The 18,918-nt window shown below is 50.6% G+C and overlaps 1 protein-coding gene across 1 annotated transcript in view; it reads left to right on the forward strand.

Annotated features, from left to right (window-relative positions):
* RHBDL3 (rhomboid like 3) overlaps nucleotides 1-18,918 on the forward strand; it is a 51,358-nt gene that overhangs the window by 21,480 nt on the left and 10,960 nt on the right. The window contains exons 4-7 of the mRNA XM_040244013.1: nucleotides 2,833-3,057; nucleotides 6,798-6,946; nucleotides 8,617-8,729; nucleotides 14,737-14,837. Of these exons, the coding sequence (XP_040099947.1) occupies nucleotides 2,833-3,057; nucleotides 6,798-6,946; nucleotides 8,617-8,729; nucleotides 14,737-14,837 (588 nt within the window). The remainder of the gene's footprint in view (nucleotides 1-2,832; nucleotides 3,058-6,797; nucleotides 6,947-8,616; nucleotides 8,730-14,736; nucleotides 14,838-18,918) is intronic.

The following is an 18,918-nucleotide window of genomic DNA, read 5'->3' on the forward strand; positions in this document are numbered from 1 at the left end:
ACAGCAGGTTGCTTGTTGCCATCAAGATTTCTCTGTTCAAATTCTGAGCTGGAGTGGCCAGCCAGAGCCTGGATTCTTGTGAGCAAGGCTGCCCTGGAGGGCGGGACTAAGAAGGGGCTCACCGGGAGGGAGGTTCTGGGAAGGGCAGAGAGCTCGGGGGCTGGAGTCAGGCGGACCTGGGTCCTGCTTAATGCTCTGCCTTTGCCACTCAGTGGGAAAGATTCTCTGAGCCCATGTGTAAAATGAAGCCAAAGGATACCTTCCTCAGGGTGGTGGTGGTGTTTAGTCCCTAAGTCACGTCCGACTCTTTGCGACCCCATGGACTGTAGCCCGCCAGGCTTCTCTGTCCATGGGATTCCCCAGGCAAGAATACTGGAGTGGGTTGCCGTTTCTTTCTCTGGTTGATCTTAACTCAGAGGTCAAACCTGTATCTCCGGCATGGGGAGGCACACTCTTTACCACCGAGCCACCTGGGAAGCCTCTTCAGGATGGTGGCAAGGATTAAATAAGATGAAATGTTTTAAAGTTTTCATTGCCTCTTAATGTTCTTCCACCAGGTTAACTCCTCGGCATCTTTGTGAGCCTTTTCGCACGCCCACCCAGGCAGAATGAACTAACCTTATCCTGAGCCCTCACAGTGCTTTGCGCAAGCCTCTCTTCTAACACAGACCACATTGCATCACAGCTGAGTGGTCAGGGTTGTCATGTATGGGTGTACAGGTTGTAGACTGTATAAGGATGCCAGGCAGAGAGATGAATGAGGACTGAAATCTGCCCTGGGCTTTGTTCAGCAAGGCCTGGAAAGGGTGCGTCCACCTAGAAGAAGAGGTTCCCTTATCTAACTGGCATGAAAGCACCATATGGGCCAGCATGGGCCCCAGAGTCGGGCGGATCCGAATCTGAATCCTGACTCCATGATTTACTTACTATGGGTCCTTGAGAAAATTACTTTCCAAGGAAAATCACTCTCCAAGCTCCGATCTCCACCTTTATGTCACGGGATAGCACAATGCATCAGATAACAAAGGGGACGTCATCTTTTGCTGCTGTTTACACCTCTGTCTCTCCTATAAGCTCTGTGAGGCCAGAGACCATGGCCGCTGCTGTGCCCAGCACAGTTCTAGGCACATCAGGGCAAAGGTCAATGGTGAGTGTGTGTGTGTGCACTCACTGCTTCTCCCATACTCATGCTGAGTGCCTCCCCTCCATGAGTCTTGCAGCTGTGTGTTTGTGAGTGCATGTGCACACCTGGAGATGGGGATGAAGATGGCTACAAACTAATTTGATCACATGGTCTTGTCTTGGGCATGCAGCAAACGCAGAGCCCTAGGCCCTCCCTAAATTTATAGAGCTGCCAAGCTACTGAGAACCAGGCCCAAGCTTTGCAGGCCTGGAGGGGATGGGAATAGGGAATCATTGGAAGGGGTTCATCCGGGAAGGCCTGCTAGAGGGGGGAGGCTTCAGCCAGATTTTGCAGGTGTGTGCAGAACCCAGGAGAGGGGACGGGCACTGCTGATGGAGACTCATTTGTCTTGGCCTGGTCTGAACCTAGATCCTCCCCAGCTCCCTGCCCCCAACAGGGCTTCAAATCCCTATGCCTTTGTCTGGCTGGCTCCCCTCTGCAGCCCTGTCTGGACTCCTGCCTTCGGGTTTAGCCTGATGTCCACTGCTGGGCCCACAGCCCCAGAAATACATAGATGATCCCTACCCAGTGACCGTGGGGCAGCCCCTGGACAGCACCGTGGACTCTGGTTAGGAGAGCTGTGTCTCTAGAATATTTCCCTGTATGGAGGGTCTAGAGTGTGGTCGGGGAGAGTGTGTGGGAGGTAGCGGAGGCCTCTCGATGCTGAAAATCAGCAGGTCTGCCTGTAGGAGTCAGGTTGCCAGGGCTCTGTGGGGCAGGGGCCTGTCCTGGGGCTCCTCGAGTATCACAGGTCCCTTGGGGTCCTTCAGGACTGATGACCTTCCGCAAGCACAGCTTCAGGTTCTGGTTCCAGGGGCCGGGGATGCTGACTGCTACTTGTCCTGTAGTTCTCACTCATGCCACCTCCTCCAGGAAGTCCTCCATGACCACCTTGGGACCAGGTTGGGCCTCCCTCCTGTGTGCTCCCACAGCAGGCTTCACTGTGAACCATGATTGCTGGTTACTTAGGTGGCTCAGACAGTAAAGAATCTGCCTGCAATGCAGGAGATCTGGGTTCCATCCCTGGTTGGGACGATCCCCTGGAGAAGGGAATGGCTACCCACTCCAGTATTCTTGCCTGGAGAATTCCATGGACAGAGGAGCCTCATGGGCTCCAGTTCACGCAGTCCCAAAAAATTGGACACAACTGAGTGACTAACACCTTCACACTTTCTTCACTTTCACTTATCAGCCTTCGACACCTCTGTATTCCTGTGTCTGGCAACACCTGATGCTTAATAGTTGCTGAGGAAATTGTGAGGGATGACAGGCTGGTGGGTGGGAGGAGATATCATGGATATGAATCCAGACTCTGAAGCCTTACTGGGTTTGGACTTGATGGATTCTTAGAACTCTACGCTTTGGGCTCCTCATCTGGTGGGATGGGGATATTCATGGTCTTTATCTAGCAGGTAGACTAGTTGCATCCAATGAGCTGAGCTGTGATGTGCTTAGAACAGCCCCTGACACAGAAGAGCTTGGTGAATATTGCTTGTTAACTTACATTTAACCCCTTGTAAACTATTACAGAAGAAAGAGGAAAGTGGCCACAGGCCTGGGCAGTCTGAGGAACTGGCTGGCTGGGAAATGGGATGGGGCTCCCCTGAGACCCTGGTTCTGACCCCCTCCCCCACCCTGTTCCCATGTAGATGAGCAACAAGCGGTCCAACAGTTTTCGCCAGGCCATCCTGCAGGGGAACCGCAGGCTCTGCAGCAAGGCCCTGCTGGAGGAGAAGGGGCTGAACCTCTCCCAGCGACTCATCCGTCACGTGGCCTACGAGACCCTGCCCCGGGAAATTGACCGGAAGTGGTACTACGACAGTTATACCTGCTGCCCCCCGCCCTGGTTCATGATCACAGTCACACTGCTAGAGGCAAGGATGGGGGTGGCGGAGGGGCTGCTGGAGGGTCAAAAGGATATAATTTTTTTTTTCCCCGCACCGTGTGACATGTGGGATCTTAGTTCCCCAATCAGGGATGGAACCCACACCCTCTCCAGCGGAAGCATAGAATCCTAGCAATTAGAACCACTAGGGAAGTTCCAGGAGGATATCTGAGATCACAAGGGAAAGGGCAGCACCTTCACCACCGAAAGGTGATGGTTGAGGATCAAATGGCAGTTGTCATGGCAGGTCAGGCCCTGGTACAGGGCATGAAGGTGTTGTTATAACCCCTCGGCCACAGAGGTATTACAAAGATCATGACTTGAAGTCATATGAACTGCAGCAAAATCCTTGTATGACCCTCCCCGCCCTGCCCAAATCAACAGCAACAAGAACAGTGTCAGGAGGTCTTTGACTGGGGGCATTTCACCAGGCGAACTCATTAAAGCAACTTCTGTTAGTTCCTGCCAGAGTGAGTGGAGTGAGCCTCGTGGATGGGTCATTTGTTCCCCCTGGACTCCATCTTCCACCTGGAAAGTGGGAATAACCAGACTTGCCCTCCTGCTCCCACACGACTCCTCTGTTTAGAGCCAGAGAATTGCTGGTGGTGCTTTCTGAGCACAAAAGCATTGCATCAATACGTATGGGAAGTAGTGTTTATGAACAAGTAAATGTGGGCTTCACATATTTTGCAGGAACATTCTCCCCTTAGGGAATCATCCTTACCTATTGTAATTCTAAAAGTCTCATCTTATGCAACACGATCCAAAGTACCACTTTCTGAATCAGCACTCCTGTATGAGGGACTCTGAATTCTTCCGGCTCTTCAGCCCCAGAACCTGCAGGCCCCCCCGCCCAGTGCCAGCTCTCAAACTGATGCTTGGCTTCCTTTTGGCATTTTATAATTTCCACCGTTTCTCTTCCAGAGCTAGGGGCCTAGTTACTGCCCCTGCGTACGTTCTTGTAAAATTCCTGCCGAATCAAACTGCAGGATCATTAAGCCTCATGGCGTCCTGTGTCTTCCTCTCTTAAATCAGAATATCTGGACAGCAGACCAGAGCTCCTCGGTTTGTTGTTCTGGCTTCCTCCAAGTACATGTTGAAGTTGCGATTTTTCCGAGATATTCTTGGACTTGTTCTCCAAGCGCTTACTGTGTTGGTCTATTTATTAACTTCTATTTGAGGACCAATAATAACGAGTTGGCTTGCAAGCTGTGTTTGCTGCCAGGCCACATGCATGCATGGTGTTAGGTGAACAGATTCGGCTCCCAGGGAGTCCAGCTGCTGGGAGCCCTGAGCCATTCCCAGGCTCAGCCCAGAAGGGCTTAACCCCAAGCTAATTACATCTGCCTTCCCTCAGCTGATGCTGCTCACAGGGCTGGCTCTTCGTGTGCTTTATCTTTAAAAAAAAAAGTATTTATTTTGGCCACGTCTGGTCTCAGGGCTTCCCAGGTGCCACTAGTGGTAAAGAACCTGCCTGCCTGTGCAGGCAACATGAGACATGGGTTCGATCCCTGAACAGAAAGCTCCCCTGGAGTAGGAAATGGCAACCCACAGTAGTACTCTAGCTTGGAGAATCTCATTCTAGCTTGGGGAATCCATGCTGAATCCCATGGACAGAGGAGCCTGGCAGGCTACAGTCCATAGGGTCACAAAGAGTTGGGCATGACTGAGTACAGGGAGAGATCGATCGGGTCTCAGTTGCAGTGCACAGGCTTAGATGCCCGCAGCGTGTGGGATCTTAATTCCCCAACAGGAGTAGAACCAGGTCCCCTCCACTGCATGGTGGATTCTTAACCACTGGACCACCAGGGAAGCCCACCTTTAAAAAAAACATTTTACAGTTTATCATTTTTAAGCGTCACAATCACCATGGAAATGTAGACATGAGTATTCCCGTTTCCAAATGGGAAAACCACGCGTGTGTGCAGTCTGACTCTTTGCAACCCTATGGACTGTAGCCTGCCAGCCTCCTCTATCCATGGAATTTTCCAGGCAAGAATACTGGAGTAGGTTGCCATTTCCTACTTCAGGGGTCTTCCAAACCCAGGGATCAAACCCACATCTCCTGCATTACAGGGGGATCCTTTACCACTGTGCCACCTGGGATGCCCCAGAGAAATGGACGACCAGTGAGTTAAAGTAATTTGCCCAAGGTCATCCAGAGGAGCCGGATCTTTTGTCCAGATTGGTTTCCGACTTTCCAAAACCTCAGCTGTGTAAACTCGAACCGCCGATCTAGAAGAAACTGGAAAATGATGAAATAACTGTTTCAGAGTCCTTATACCAAAGCCCAAGCCTTTTGTTTTATATCCAGTTCCAGTAACCTAACTTTCTGATTCCATAACAGTGAACATAATGGGAAGCTACTGGAAGAGGGCCTTCTCCCTGCCACCAAGAGGAAGTAAGAACTTGGTTGTGGTAACTGGTTAACAATTTGCTGACACCCCAGGCATGGCAAGAGAGGACAAACGAAAATGTACAAGCAAACCTGAGTCACAAAAAAACCACAAGAATTTGGGATCATTTAGTACAGGAGCGAAACCCCCATCAGTTGCTGGAGAAGACATTGCTCCTACAGCCCAAATCAACACCTGAGGCATCCTTAAAATTAAGAACCTAGGGACATGAATTATGCATTGTAGAAAGAGTTCCAGGGAGAAATAGTTAAGCACTCTTTTTGGGCTTAAACAAGTATGCTTCAGTCATCTTCACAAATTAACTTATGTGAGGTGTTGATGAGAATTCAGAGAAATTGAAACCCTTGTGTACCGTTGGTGGGAATGTAAAGTGGTATAGCCATTGTGGGAAACAGTATGGGAGTTCCTCAGAAAATGATATCAGAATGATCATACGATCGTGCAACTCTACTTCTGAGTGTATTCCCAAGAGAACTGAAAGCCGGGACTCAGATATCTATATACCCATGTTCATAGCAGCATTGTTCACCGTAGCTAAAAGGTGAGCGCAACCCAAGCATCCATCGACAGATGAATGGATAAACAAAATTTGATAGCTACATGCAGTGAAATATCGGGAAGGAGATTTTGACATATGTTACAACATGGATGTGTCTTGATGACATTATGCCGAGTGAAATAAACCAGGCACAAAAGACAAATGCTGTGTGATTCCACTTCCACACAGTCCCTGGAGTAGTCGTGTTCATAGAGACAGAAAGCGGAATGGTGGTTGCCAGGGGCTGCGGGGCAGGGAATGGAAATTAATGTTTCATGGATATGGAGTTTCTGTCATCACTTTTACAAGATGAAAAAATCCTGTGAATGGATAGTGGTGATGGTTGCCCATTATGAATGTAGTTAACACCCCTGAACTCTACACTTAAAATGGTTAAGATGGTAAATTTTATGTTACATGGCTTTTGCCACAGTTGTTTTTTTTTTTTTAATCAACTTATATGGCATTGCCTCAGCCCCCAAGTGGGTATGTGAGTTATTACTGGAATTAAAGTTTAAAATCCTCCAAACCCTTTCTGCTTAGCACCGAGGAAGTGTGGGCAGAGACCTTGAGACCATTTTGTGAACACTGAACACAAAATGAACAGAAATGGAGTGAGAGGTGGTGGAGAGCTAGCCTGGGTGCTGGTCATAGGGGTGTGAGAAGGACAGGTGGCAACTTCTCTAGGGATTCCACATGATAATAAGCTCAGGAGGGTTTCCGGGCAGTTTCCTGCCTAGTAACAGCCTCTTTGTACTCTCTGCTCTCCTCCAGGTTGCCTTTTTCCTTTATAATGGGGTGTCCCTGGGCCAGTTTGTACTGCAGGTAACCCACCCACGATACCTGAAGAACTCCCTGGTTTACCATCCACAGCTCCGAGCACAGGCTTGGCGTTACCTGACATACATATTCATGCATGCGGGGTGAGTATGGCATTCTTTCACTCTATCAAGAATTCTTGCAGAAAAATAACTGGTCCAGAGAGCCTGGATTGAAATTTATTTTTTTAGTTTATTTTTATCTACCTGGACACAGGATTTGAGATGGCTTCTTAAAACTTATCTAATACCAAACTGTATGTGTAAATTATTAGGAGTGTATGGGCGATGAAAATGTTTTACAGTTGGTGGTGGTGATGTTTGTGCATATCTGTGAACATGCCATTAAAACTATACGGTTTAGGGGGCTTCCCTAGAGGTGCAATGGGTATGAATCCACCTGCCAGTGCAGGGAGTTTGATCTCTGGTGGGGAAGATTCCACATGCCATGGAGCAGCTAAGCCCGAGCACCACAGCTACTGAAACCCAAGTGCCTAGAGCCTGTGCTTTGCCATAAGAGAAGCTACTGCAATGAGAAAGCCTGTGCAAAGCAATGAGGACCAGTGCAGCCAAAAATAAATAGAATTATATATATATATAAATTGTACAGTTAAAAAAAAGAGTATATGGGAAAGGGAAAGCAAAGTGAGATCAGCACACACATACATAGCATGTGATTCTATATATTTGCTGTAAGTAGGTTACAGATTTATTCTGAGCTTCCTGGTGGCCAAAGCAAAGAGGGAAATGTGGTCAACCACCAGGTTCATTGTCCATAAACTCTGTGTGAGTGCCCCTGTAAGTGATTTGTTGAAAGGTGGTCTACCTATATGGTGACATGAGGCTTCTTGAGGAACTCTGGAAATATTACAGTTTCTGTTTACAAAGCCATGTGACCTCTTTTGGGACCTGGAGTGCCACCAGTTCTCATGGGTGCATCTTACCCCAGGTCCAGGTCTCTTGAATGCACGATCTTGGTTGGAGACAGTTTTTACATAGTGGAAGCGTGGAGGTGGAAAGTCAGAGTCCCCGGACCCCAGACCTCTGCAGTGTCTTCCACAGACTCTAGAGAAGTGGAGGGAAAGTGTGGAAAAGCCCTGAGGGTTCCTGTCCCTCAGGCAGTGGGGATGCCAATGGGAAGAAGATCACCTGGGCCCTCGTGGTTCTTTCCTTGGGAGAATGACCCACAGTGGCCACGAGGGAGCTCCTCTGTGAACCTCTGCTCCTGCTGAGCTTCTAAAGGGGCCACAGCGCCTCCCCCAGCTGGCTGCCCCTGCTGGGGAGGCTGCTTTGGGGTGAAGAGACTTCTCTGATGGTCACTGATGAATGTCCCTATTCTGAGCCTGAGAGGATGGCAGCCTGGCCTGCTATGTCCCGGCTTCGACTTCAGGGCTGAGGAGGAGAGTTGGGGAGGCCCTTCCTGCTTGGGTATCCTCATGAGCCAAGATGTGGACACAACAGGAACTGGGGGAATAACTTTGACTTACTAAGTTATTTTTTTAAGTATTTATTTATTGCTGCCCTGGGTCTTCATTGCTGCATGTGGACTTCTCATACAGTGGCTTCTCTTGTGATGGAGTGTGGACTTTAGGAGCACAGGCTTCAGTAGTTATGACACATGGGCTTAGCTGCCTAGCAAACCCATGTCCCCTGCATTGACAGGTGGATTCTTAGCTACTAGGCCACCAGGGAGCTCCCAGCCATAGAATCTTGTCCACTGCTGGATCCCCAGCCTCTTGACATGCTGAGTAAATGACTGTGGTCTCTCTGTACAGGATAGAACACCTGGGACTCAACGTGGTGCTCCAGCTCCTGGTGGGGGTGCCTCTGGAGATGGTGCATGGAGCAACCCGCATTGGGCTTGTCTATGTGGCCGGTGTTGTGGCAGGTAGGCAGGTGGGCCCAGAGTCCATAGGGGTCAACCTCCCCAGGGCGGCTGATGAGACCCTGTGCCGTCAGGCAGGCCCCAGGCTTCCAGCGGACGCTCATCACCCAGGCTCCCGACTGCTAGGGTTCTCCTCCGGGTACCTCTCCCCACCTCCCTAGGGAGACCGGACGGGGATGCCACCCAGAGAGGGAGGCGTGTGATGGCAAAGCGGATGGAGGGTATGTGATTTGGAGCCGGCAGACTGACTGAGGTTTCAGTCTTTCACTACTGTGTTGTAGCTGTGTGAACTTGGGGAAATTCCTTACCTTCTCTTGGCGCCCATTAAGCTTTAAGAGGGAACTAATGAGATCTGCCGCAGAGAGTTGGACACGACTTAGCGGCTGAACAACAAAAAATGAGATATGCATGCCGGATGTGAGGAGGGCGGGGCGAAGTGAAGAATGAAATAAAGCAAGGGTAGTGAGATCCCAGGGGTGGGGGGGCCACCTGTACCCAAAGGGCAGTCTTGCCTCTGCCTGGGTTAGCCCTTGATTGACCCACTGCGAGCAGGAGAGAGTCTGGCCCAAGAGGTCGTGAGCACCTGTGCCAGCTGGAGGAGTCTGGGCCCTGGCTGACTCAGCTCATGTGGCAGGTGATGTGTGTAATCAGTGTGGCTTTGAGGACAGTTTCCCAGCTCCTGGTCCCCCACCCCAGTGGGAGGGGAGGTGGGCTGGGGTGAGGTGGACAGAGGACAGTGTCCCAGCTCCTGGTCCCCCGCCCTGGTGGAGGGGCAATGGACCGGGATGAGGTGAGGAGAGCGGAGGAGATTTCTGCAGAAGTCTGCCCCAACTGGGCTTCTGAATAGAGGGATCTCCCTGGTGATGTCTCCAACTTTATTGCTGGCTTTTTTCTTTACAAGGTTTGCTGCCTCAGCTCTTCACCTTGACAGCGGTGCCCAAGGGAGCTTTGCGTGCGTGTTTAAGTAAGATCTTAATCCTTTCTGAGTGGCATTAAAGCTGTCATCAGGAGAGCAGGGCAGCGTTGGCCTTGTAAACAGAGGGCAGGCAGGGACCCCAGGAGTGAGTGGGAGGGCTTCCGGAATCAAAGACAGAAGGCTCTATGATTCCAGAAGCCTCCCACCCCACCCACCCACCCATCCATCCCAGGAGAAGCTGGTCTGCTAGTTTGTAAACCCTCAGCCTGGGAGGTCGGCCCAGCGCTGTTCTCCTTCACTCCTGGGCTGAGGTTGAAAACTTGGCCACCTTGGACAGCGCCCACACCAGCCTCTCCTAGAATCCAGCCCCTTCTGCATCCTTGAACAAAGGTCTGATGAGCATCTCTGTGTGCCAGACTTCCTCAGCCACCCACACACCCCTGAGTGTCGACATCTGGGGATTCAGAGCCACGTTTTCCATACCTACCTACTCAGAGACCCAGATGGTTAATGGCGAGGAACAGGGAAGTGCTCGTAACACTTGCAGTTAGTAGTCAATTAAGTGGGTGTGCCGGAGTAACCTAGAAGACAACACAGATTCAAGATGACTCAGGTCTCGTCCAAAGCAGATGACGCCCAGCGGGGAAGCGGTGCAGGTATTACTTCCAAGGGACACCAGTGCAGAAGGGGTTGGTGTACTGGCAGAAGGGGGCTTGCCAGCTGAACCTGAGGGTGTAGGGCTGTACCGCAAAGCAGATGACGTGCGCTGTCCTATTTGAGTCATTGATTCAGAGCAGAGGGCATTCTGGTCACCACATGTCACACCATTGATCTCCAGGATTGAGCTGATTGATCCGCCTGCACCCTTTCCTCCTCCTCTGCTCTGTGTGTGCATCCCTCTTCAGAGAGGGGGTGCCGGTTCAGACAGGCAGGCTCTGACCAGATAGCTAAGTGCCTGTCCTGTGCAGGCTGTATTTAATCCCCGCAACAAACCCCTGAGGCAGGTACTGTTACCCTTCACCTGTTACAGATACAGAAGCCCAGGCTTGGAGAAGGAAAGTGACTTGCCTAAGAAGATACAGTCATAAGTGGTGGAGCTGGGCTCCGATCAGGCTATCTGACCCCAAAGGCTATGCTCTAACATGACCTTAGCGTTACGAGACCCAGAGGCAAGACTTATCCTTCATGCATGGAATTTATTGGAAACCAAGGGAGGTCATTGTATTCATTTTAAAGATTTTTTGATGTGGACCATTTTTAAAGTCTTCATTGAATTTGTTACAGTATTGCTTCTGTTTTGGGTTTTGGTTTTTTGACCGTGAGGCATATGGGATCTTAGCTCCCAGACCAGGGATCGAACCCACACCCCCTGCATTGGAAGCCGAAGTCTCAACCCTGGACCACCAGGGAATTCCTCCAAGGTGGGGCGGTCTTCATAGACATTAAGCCCTGCTCTTTAATTCCTGCCCAATGAAAATATTCCAAATCCAAGGCCATTGCATTTTGTAACAATTGTGACTAATCTCTGCTCAGCGTGTCTGATGGTCCAGGCATGTGATAAAGGGTTCATGTGTGTTATCTCCTCATCACATTCCTCTGAAGTGGCTACTGACACCCCCATTTTATAGGCAGTTCAAAGAAGTGGAATCACCCTATTTGCTCAGCCAAGAAATCCTAGAACTGGAGTAGAAACGTCTCCAAACCTGTGCCTCTAGCCAGTGCTTGAAGCCAAGATGTATCTCACTTCCGCTAATGATTATAGGGCTGAATTTAAATACTTTAACATCCTGTCTTGGGACTTCCTTGGCAATTCAGTGGTTAGGACTCAGCTTCCACTGCAGGGGACATGGGTTGAATCCCTGCTCAGAGAACTTAGATCCCGCAAGCCATGTGGTTCGGCCAAAAAAATCAAAATAGCCCAATCTTTTCTCTGTTTTGCCCAACTTTGATTATAAATTCTGTAGATCAGAAGCCATGGGTGAACCCCCAGAGCCTAGCACAGGGTTTGGCACATGGCAAGCACTAAATGAAAGAGTACATACATAAATAAAGTTATACTGCTTAAAGGTAGGTGTTCTGGCAATTTTTATTTGGATTTTCTTTTCTTTAGCAACCAAGGGCAGAGAAGGCAATGGCACCCCACTCCAGTACTCTTGCCTGGAAAATCCCATGGGCGGAGGAGCCTGGTGGGCTGCCGTCTCTGGGGTTGCACAGAGTCGGACATGACTAAAGCGACTTAGCTGTAGCAGCGGCAACTAAGGGAGGTGCTGGAGGACACCTGCTTTAAATTTTCCAGGCTAAAATTATCACAGCTGTGTGTTATGGCAAAGTCACCAGTTCATCACCATGCTGGCATGGACCCAGGGTTTTGGGGGGTGGAAATTCATAGCCCTGACTAGCACTGGTCCTTTGGTTTGCTGCTGGGCAGAGGTGTGGCTTGCTTCTCTGTCTTCTGCCTCCCTGACCTCCGTGGGTTCACACTGGACATTTATTGAACTGTCATCCCTTAGGTTTGTCAGGAATCCTCCCTGGCCCTGGCTTCCTACCCCAGGATGGCTTTACTCTGTTGATATGCATACCAGCCCACATTTCTACTTGACTTCTCCCAGTCCCTCTGAAAATGAAAGTGTTAGTCACGCAGTCCAGTGTGACTCTTTGTGACCCCATGGACTGTAGCCCACCAGACTCCTCTGTCCATTGAATTCTCTCCCACCAGCCTTCTCTGACCATGGAATTCTCTCCAGGCAGGAATACTGGAGTGGGTAGCTATTTCCTTCTCCAAGGGATCTTCCTGACCCAGGGATCGAACCCAGGCCTCCTGCATTGTAGGCAGATTCTTTACTGTCTGAGCCACCAGGGAAACCCATAGTCCAGGACTAATTTGCAGTCATTTAAGGAAAGTCTTTCTGCCACAAATGGCGGCCAAGTGGGTCCAGATCATTACCTTCTGGATTCTTATATCAGTATTCAAACCCCAGACCCTGGATCTTAGGCCAAGGCTTGGATTATTGCATTTCTCATCTGGAAGGAACCCTGGAGGTCCCCTCCAGTGAATGGCAAACTTTACTCCCCATGTCTCACCCCCATTCAGCCTGAGCAGCTGTCCGCCCTCTGCTCTGTGGGATAGGGGTGTGGGTCAGGTTTCTTTGAAAAGAGAGTCTTACTGCTTAAACATTGGACAGCCTTAGAACTAACCTCTAGTTCTAAGATATGAAAACTGAAGCCCAGAGAATTCAGGGGCTGTGTCCAAGGTCACACAACTAGCCAGTCCCGTCCCCAGTCGACTATCCTGCCACCATCCAGGCTGACCTGTGGCCCTGCCTGGGGTCAGGACTCCTGTCCCTGGATAGGGTGAGGGAAAGGTCGGAGCATGGAGGCTGGACCCTGCCACCTCCCTGCCCTGGTGGATCCCACTGGGGAGGCTGAAGGAGCAGAAGCTGAGCCTGTCTGCAGGGACTCACACGGAGGAAAGAAGCCAGCCCAGGAGCTTCCTCTGTCCAGCGGTAATTAACGAGGAGCCCCTTGGGCCTACAGCCCTGCCCAGCGCTGCAATGCAGCCTCCTCGACCAGCCCCAGCTGGGAGCGTGGGAATCCTTTGTCATGCAGATCTCTGCCTGCCGGCAGGCCACCCTGGGATTTTTTTTCCCCCCCTCCTGTTATATAGGGTTGACCCCATGGCTCAGCAGTTAAAAAAAAAAAAGAAAGTTATCTGACAATAGATCAATACCTAATTAAAGCCGAAGGGGAAGCATGAAAGGGGAGAGGAAAGATTTATAGTTGCCCTGGGAGGGGAGAAGGACTCGGGTGTTCTTAGTTCATGACAGTTTGTGTTTTCCATGAGAGATGACATCCCCCTGGAGACGAAGAACCTGTTGTGGGGAATCTTCCTGGTAGGACCGCACTGAGCTTGGAGCCTTGAGAGCGATCTGGGGTGGGGGTGGCAAGCGATGGGGGGAGAAGGCAGATGACATTGCTGCTACCTCTCCAGGCCCAGGGTGTCAGGTACCCTGGTTCCTAGGCGGGCCCCAGCCTCTTCCTTAGGAGCTGACCCTCCACCCTCATAGGGCCTGCAGAACTTGGCCTTCTGCCTCGCCGTCCTCTCTCCACCCAGGCAGCGACTAATTGGCTCAGGAGCCTGCGGGCATTTTCCAGTGGTGATTTGTGCACACTCACCCCGCCAGCCACCTCTCATCCTCTGAGCCCTGGGTTCTAACTCCCAGTTATTTTTAGTCTCCTGTGTCCTTCCCTGGAAGCCAAAGCATTGATCACACTTAAATGAGACCAGAACAATGCATTGCTCATCTCCTCTCGGCCCAGCTTCCCTCCCAGGACCAAAGTTTCTCATCCTCCAGACCAAGAGTCTGTACCATTCCTTTCCCCCAGGGGGTATGACATCATCTTTCTCTCTTCCCCGGAGCTTCTCAAGGACATTTTTCCTCCAGAGATGCCCAGCTCTAGAGATCCTGTTGGTCTGTTGTAGTTTCACTCAGTTGGAGGTAATGCACGGAGGTTTCTGGGTGCTATTGAGAAAGAGTCAGGGTAGAGGGTGCAGGTTGGTAGTTCAGGGAGTGGCTGCTGGAGAGGCCAAGAGGCAGACCCGGACTCATGTCCTGGCTCCAGCCCTTCCTAGCAGGTGACTGAGGCCTCAGCCTCCTCGTTTCTGCAACGAGGCTATTAGCGCCTGCTTCAGCGAGTGGGCTGGAGGGTCACACAAAATGTTTGGCAGGTGTCTGACACATAGCGCCCCATAAGGGTGGCAGTTTCTGCAAAACTACTGCTACCATTTTCTTGTCATTGCTCAGAACCCTGAGATAGCACCCGGTAAGGCCAGATCGCCAGGCAGATAATCTGGGTTGGAGCTCTACTGTGGACAAGTCACTTCCCTCCTTGAGACTTTGCTTCCCAGTTGTAAAAGGAGAAGTTTGAACCAAATGGTCCTTTGGGTCGTAGATGAATCTTTCAGGAAGCTCCAGGGTGATGGAGCTTTTGCTCTGGAGTCTCAGCCCTTAGGCTGCAGCATCCCAGCACCTGGGACTGGGGGTGAGGAGTGACTCCAGCATCCTTGAATTCTCCGTCTCTCTCTCTCTGCACCAGGGTCCTTGGCAGTGTCTGTGGCTGACATGACCGCACCAGTGGTGGGCTCCTCTGGAGGGGTGTATGCGCTCGTCTCTGCCCATCTGGCCAACATTGTCATGGTGAGCACCCCTGTCCCTGAAGTCCTTTCTTGGCTCACCCAACCCCTTCCCCGCCATCACTGGGCCTGGATGTTAATATACCAGAGTTGGGTTTTAGATTCTCTTCTGTGCTCCAGCCTGGGCTCAGAAAGCCCCAGGTGGCCTTGGCCAGTAGCCAAATTTAAGGACACTTCCTCACCCTCTGCCGGGCCACTTCCAATGGGTCCCTTCCGTATATGATTCTAATTTTCTCCAGCCTGGCTTTGCCTGTCTCCCTATTCCAAGTCTTTGCTACTCGGTGGCTTTAAAAAGTGAAAATTCTTGACCACTAGCACCCATCGAAATTGTGATTCGTTGTTTCTCATACTTTGGTAAAAGTAAAGGGCCTTGGGAGCTTCCCTGGTGGCTCAGTGGGTAAAGAATCTGCCTGCCAGTGCAGGAGACACAGGTTTGATCCCTGATCCGGGAAGATCCCAGATGTCACGGAGCAACTGAGCCCGTGTGCCGCAACTACTGAGCCTGTGCTCCAGGGCCCGGGAGCCCCAACTACTGCGCCCTCGTGCCCTAGAGCCCCCGCTCTGCAACAAGAGGAGCCACCGCAATGAGAAGCCGTCACACCGAAACTACAGAGTAGCCTCTGCTCACCACAACCAGAGATAAGCCCTTGAAGCAGTGAAGACCCAGCACAGCCAAAAATCAGTAAAACTATAAAAAAAGAAGTAAAGGGAGCTTAGAAATGATCTCACCAAAATTCTCAAATAGGAAAGAAGGCCCTGACAGGTTAAATGATTTGTCCAAAGTCACAATCAAATTGGTGACAAAAATGGGGTCCTGAGCCCACATCTCCTGGCAACCATTTAAGTGTCACTGTCCTCCACCAGCCTGTCACAGTGTCTGGACATCGTCATCCCAGTTCTCAAGTTCTTCCTCGCCTTTTCCTGAAAGGCAATCTAGTGAACTAGCTAACAGCAGGGGCTGTTATTCAGCTTAGATCTGAATGGCAGCCACCTACTTCCTGAAGAGTGACCTTGAGCAAATGACTTCAGTGCTTTGTGCCTCAGTTTCTACATCTGTGAAATGGGGGGAGGGGGGACAAATGAGATACAGTGAAAATAACCGCTTGGTGTAAGTGTTAGCTTCATTTCTGACCCTTCACAGAAGAGGCTGAGGTGGACTCAGAGTAGAGACAGGACCTTCAAGGCAAGAAATTGAAAGCCCTCTGATAGTCTTAGAGGAGGCCGAGGAAGACAGCTTCCTTGTTTTGGAACCAGTCTGAAGTTTGGAGGCTGAAAGAGGAGTCGTTGGCAGTGCTTGGCTAACTCTGCCTGATGCCCCCCACAACAGGCACAGCCCAGGTCTTACCTGTATTTTCCCCAGTGCCTGGAATAGGGCTGGACGCATGGCAGAGGGTACCCACTGAATCTGGGGGCAGGCAGGAAGGAAGAACCCGGGTTTAGGGCAGCAGGGACGTGTCCAGGAAAGGAATGTCTTCTCTTTGGGATCCGCTTATTCTCACTTCCCTCCCCATCACTGTCTTCACCCACGTGGCAGATATTCAGATGCTCAGTTACAACAGTTCATAGAGTTCCTCAGTTCCCCCACGTCTTATTTATTTTGCCTGCGCTGCCAGGCATGTGGGATCCTAGTTCCCAGACCAGGAATCAAATCCATGCCCCCTGCAATGGAGTCTTAACCACTGGACCACTGGGGACTCGCTTCCATTTCTTCTTTATCATTGCAACTGTTGGCTGCCCTCCTCCTCAACACCATTCCCTCTCTGTGCACCAAAGTCCCCTTTGTACCCTGAGAGAGAAAGAGAGCTGCTGCAGAGGCTGGAAAGCCCATGTGAAGGTGTGTGTGGGGGGGGGCGGGGTTGGGGGCAGTAAGTGTGTTTACACACAAGGTTCGTGCCTCGGTCTGCTCAGCACCTGGGAGCCCAGGGCTGCCTCACGTGGCCCTTTAAATGGGTCATTCTGTATCAGTGCCACCGCTTTCCCCAGACACAGCTTTTCTTCTGAATTCTGCTCCCGCCACTCCCCCCTCCCCCTGCCCCAATTCCTTTCTGCAGGGGGAGGAAATGCCCTCCTCCCCCAGCTGTTCCCCCCAGGATTTGTCAGTGTGGAAGGACATGAACCAGCACAACTGAGAAGGGAGAGGTAGGCGGGGCTTCATAATGATGCCCTGTTTCCCCCTCGCCACCACCTGGGAAGTACTCTGGTGTTCCCGGAAGTTCCCCTGGTGAGGGCAGACGCAGGGCCCAGGGTGGGGCATGGGGCTGAGGAGAGGGTATTTGAGAGCAGTTTTCTTCCAGTTTGTGCTTCTTTCTGCAAGTAGCCAGCGGTGGTGCAGCTGAGCTGTCCCATCCGAGAGCCCAGTGCTCTTCCAGAAGGACATGGCTTTCTCTGGCCAACGGGGAGCTTTGGGGTCCCCTGGAGCATGACATTTGGTAGTCCTCCTTTAAAAAGCTGTGTGCTGTTTATTGGACAGTGAAGAATGCTCATTTCACTCACTTCCTTCTTAGAAAGGTCAGCTTCTTTTCATCAAGAGGCTACCTTTACTCAAACTAGCTCAGCGCCCAGCAATTCGGAGATGCATTAGGACAAGCCAAATGAAATTGGTATTTCTGTGGGTCAGAAGCATTTCAACCTTGGCAGTTTGATGTGGTTCAGCCTAATAGATGATGGATTTTTTTTCTCCCGAGAATGTTAGCAAACATAAGAGGAGAGTTCTTTTTTCTCTTTATTTTTATTTTATATTGGTGCTTTCAAACTGTGGTGTTGGAGAAGACTCTTGAGAGTCCCTTGGACTGCAAGGAGATCAAACCAGTCAGTCGTAGAGGAAGTCAACCCTGAATATTCATTGGAAGGACTGATGCTGAAGCTGAAGCTCCAATACTTTGGCCACCTGATGCAAAGAGCTGACTCCTTGGAAAAGACCCTGATGCTGGGCTAGATAGAAGGCAGGAGGAGAAGGGGACAACAGAGGATGAGATGGTGGATGGCATCACTGACTCAATGGACATGAGTTTCAGCAAGCTCTGGGAGATGGTGAAGGAGAGTGAAGCCTGGGGTGCTGCAGTCCATAGGGTCACAGAGAGTCGGACATAACTGAGTAACTGAATAACAAATAGTTGATTTACAGTGCTGTATTAGTTTCAGGTGTACAGCAAAGTGATTTACTTATACATATACATCTATTCTTTTTCAGTTCTTTCCCCGTATAGGTTATTTCAGAATATTGAGTAGAGGTCCCTGTGCTGCACACTAGGTCCTTGTTGATTGTTTTGTATATAGTAGTGTATATACGTTTAGGGGGCTTCCCAGGTGGCACTCGTGGTGAAGAATCCGCCTGCCAATGCAGGAGACTCAAGACACATGGGTTTGATCCCTGGGTCGGGAAGATCCCCTGGAGTAGGAAATGGCAACCTGCTCCTGTAATCTTGTCTGGAGAGTCCCATGGAGAGAGGAGTCTGGCGGGCTACTGGCAATGAGGCTGCAGAGTCAGACACGACTGAGTGACTGAGCTCATCCATTTAGACTGCTGATCTTTAATTCCAAAATGAGGATTTGTTCTTCGTGTATATACCCAATAAAGCACCTCATTGGAGCAGAAGGAGAAAGAGCATGCACCTGTCGGGAAATGTGGATTTGAGGTCTGGCATTACCATCTATTATGCTGTGAGTTCCTTAACTCCTTAGGGATTCTGTTCTCTCATCTGTAATCCTTTCTTCACAAAGTAGTTGTGAGAAAGACATAAAAAAAAAAATGCATGTGAAAATGTCGTTTATGTGGCAGATCATCATACTGGGAGATCCTGTAGATACATGTGTGTTTATATTAGTCAGTTCAGTCTCTCAGTCGTGTTCGACTCTTTGCAGCCCCGTGGACTGCAGCACGCCAGGCCTCCCTGTCCATCACCAACTCCCGGAGTTCACCCAGACTCATGTCTATTGAGTTGGTGATGCCATCCAACCATCTCATCCTCTATCGCCTTCTCCTCCTGCCCTCAATCCCTCCCAGCATCAGGGTCTTTTCCAATGAGTCAACTCTTCACATGAGGTGGCCAAAGTGCTGGAGTTTCAGCTTTAGCATCAGTCCTTCC

The sequence above is a fragment of the Oryx dammah genome, unplaced genomic scaffold (assembly GCF_014754425.2).
Source record: "Oryx dammah isolate SB20612 unplaced genomic scaffold, SCBI_Odam_1.1 HiC_scaffold_8, whole genome shotgun sequence".
NCBI classification, from domain to species: Eukaryota; Metazoa; Chordata; class Mammalia; order Artiodactyla; family Bovidae; genus Oryx; species Oryx dammah.